General features: G+C 36.9%; 1 protein-coding gene across 1 annotated transcript in view; it reads left to right on the forward strand.

Annotated features, from left to right (window-relative positions):
- Nucleotides 1-797: 797 nt before the first annotated feature.
- Nucleotides 798-2,206, forward strand: part of LOC109860306 (golgin subfamily A member 6-like protein 2) — a 3,558-nt gene continuing 2,149 nt past the window's right edge. The window contains exon 1 of the mRNA XM_020439306.1: nt 798-1,107. Within this exon, the coding sequence (XP_020294895.1) occupies nt 798-1,107 (310 nt within the window). The remainder of the gene's footprint in view (nt 1,108-2,206) is intronic.

Here is a 2,206-nt window from a genome sequence, read left to right on the forward strand (position 1 = left end):
CGCTGATACGTCTTTTTTTACACCTAAGTGGCCAGCTTGAGGGTCTTTGTGTGCTTCAACCATTGCTTCCCTATGTAATTGTTTTGGCAACACCATCTTCCACTTATCTAAATCTTCAACAACATCAGAAAAAACCGGTCAAGGTTGCAGATACTATAAATGACCGTCTACTATGTTCCAATCGAGACTTCCGTTTCCGGCGCAGAATATACGTCTATACTCTCATAGAGTATAGACGTGGCGAGAATAGCGAGAAAAGAATAAATTGAGATTGAGTGAATAATAAGAGAAGAGAGTGGATGAGAAGTGTGGAGGGTGTGCGAGAGTGATTTTGTGAGTGGGTGAGAGTGAAGGGAGGGGTGGGTGTGTGTAGGTAGAAGAGTAGAGAATTTTAAAAGGTTTTTAAAATCGAGTTATATGATAGATAAACAACGGGCATAGACTAATAAAGAGGTGCGATCGTACTGGAAAAAGAAAGTCACTAGAACCGAGATTCAACTCGCAAGTCGAGAATCGAGTGTCTAGGGACTTTAGTTGAGAGGTAGGAGAACGTGATTGGTCAGTGGAATTTAGAGATTTTATAGTTAGATAGCGGGGTATAAAGAATAAATATGGATAGAAATAAATGCAAAATTGATAAATTATTTGAAGAAGAGAAGAGGAGGGAAAGAAAAGGGAGTATGGGAAGCATAGATGAGTTGCTGAAATTAAAAAAAGAAGAGAGGGAGTGAAGAGACAGCACAAGCAGTGTAAGCAGCATCGATGATACACAAAAAGAAAAAAGAAAAAGAGTTGAAATGGAGAAAAACGAAGGAATAGAGGAGGAAAGTTTTAAGAAGTGTAGAAAAGCAGCGGGATCACCGAATAAGATGAAAGATGCAGTAAAGGAAGAGGTAGGAATATGGTTGAAAGAAATGGAAGGTAAATTAGAAGGCTTCATGAGAGAAATGGTACAGGAAATGAAAAATGAATCCAAATTACAGAGAAAAGAATGGGATAGAGAAAGAGAAGAGATGAAAAAGGAAATAACGCAACGTAAATCCAGAATACAAAAACTAAAACAGGAGAAGAGCCAAGTGACAGAAATGAAGCATAAAGGAGGAGAGAGTAAAAATGTATATCTGATAGATAAAATAAAAAGATTAGAGAATAGTATACAAAGCAGAAAAAGAGAGAAAAGGAGAAGAAGTATAATAATAAAAGATATTAAAATTAGAGACGGAAAAAGAAAAGAAGCAACAGAAAAGATTTTGAATCTAATAGGTGCAAAGGTAGAGATAAAAGAAATTAAAAAAATTGGAGAAAAAACAGAAAAAGGAAGAGGTGAGATGCTACTGGTCAAACTTGGTAATAAAGATCAGAAATGGGATATATTAGCAAAAAAGAAAATGCTAAAGGGAACAAGAGGGAAAATCTCTGAAGATCTTACATGGAGAGAAAGAAGATCAAGATAGAAGCTAGCTGAGATAGCAAGAAGAGAAGCAGAGAAGAGAAAGAGAGTGTGGATCAGAAAAGAGAGATTATGCATAAATGGTCAATGGTGGAGATGGGACGAAGACAAGGAGAAGTTGACAAAGGATGAAAGGGACGTACGAAGTAACGAGAGTAAGGTGGGGGAAAGACAGTGAGGGCTCAATTGGAAGGGAACGAGTATGAAACAGAAAATGTGTTAACAAAGAGATGTTCGAGAATGCGTGGACGATTATCCCGAGTAGAAAATGATTAAGGTTTGCCTGCATTTTGCTCCGGGCGCAATCAGGTAATGTCATGGCTTGCCTTATTTTGGAAAACCTGATCCGGTGCTGATAGTGTCTACATCAGGGTTACCGTATTATTTGATACATGTGGCCCTTCTGTCAGCGCCGCAATGAGGGCTGCTCTATTAGCGCTTCATTGAGGAAATCTTTATGCGGTCCTGATTGGGTTTTTTCTAAAATTCTCTATTGAATGTGCGCATGTGCACATTCTATTGAAATAAGAATCATCGAGAGCTAGAAAACAACTTCATTATAAAATTGCAATTTTTATACTGTTGTGTGAAGTGAAATAAAAAATAATGGATCGTGCGGAAAAAATTAGAAAATTAACACGAATATGTGTTCAAAGATTTCGTGTGATTCGGAAAAAAGGCACGTACACTACATTATTTGTAGTTTAAATAATGTAGGTAATTATTTGTAGGTTAAATTACTATTATATAGAAATG

This window comes from Pseudomyrmex gracilis, unplaced genomic scaffold, assembly GCF_002006095.1.
Source record: "Pseudomyrmex gracilis isolate BER0280 unplaced genomic scaffold, ASM200609v1 scaffold_363, whole genome shotgun sequence".
Taxonomy (NCBI): Eukaryota; Metazoa; Arthropoda; class Insecta; order Hymenoptera; family Formicidae; genus Pseudomyrmex; species Pseudomyrmex gracilis.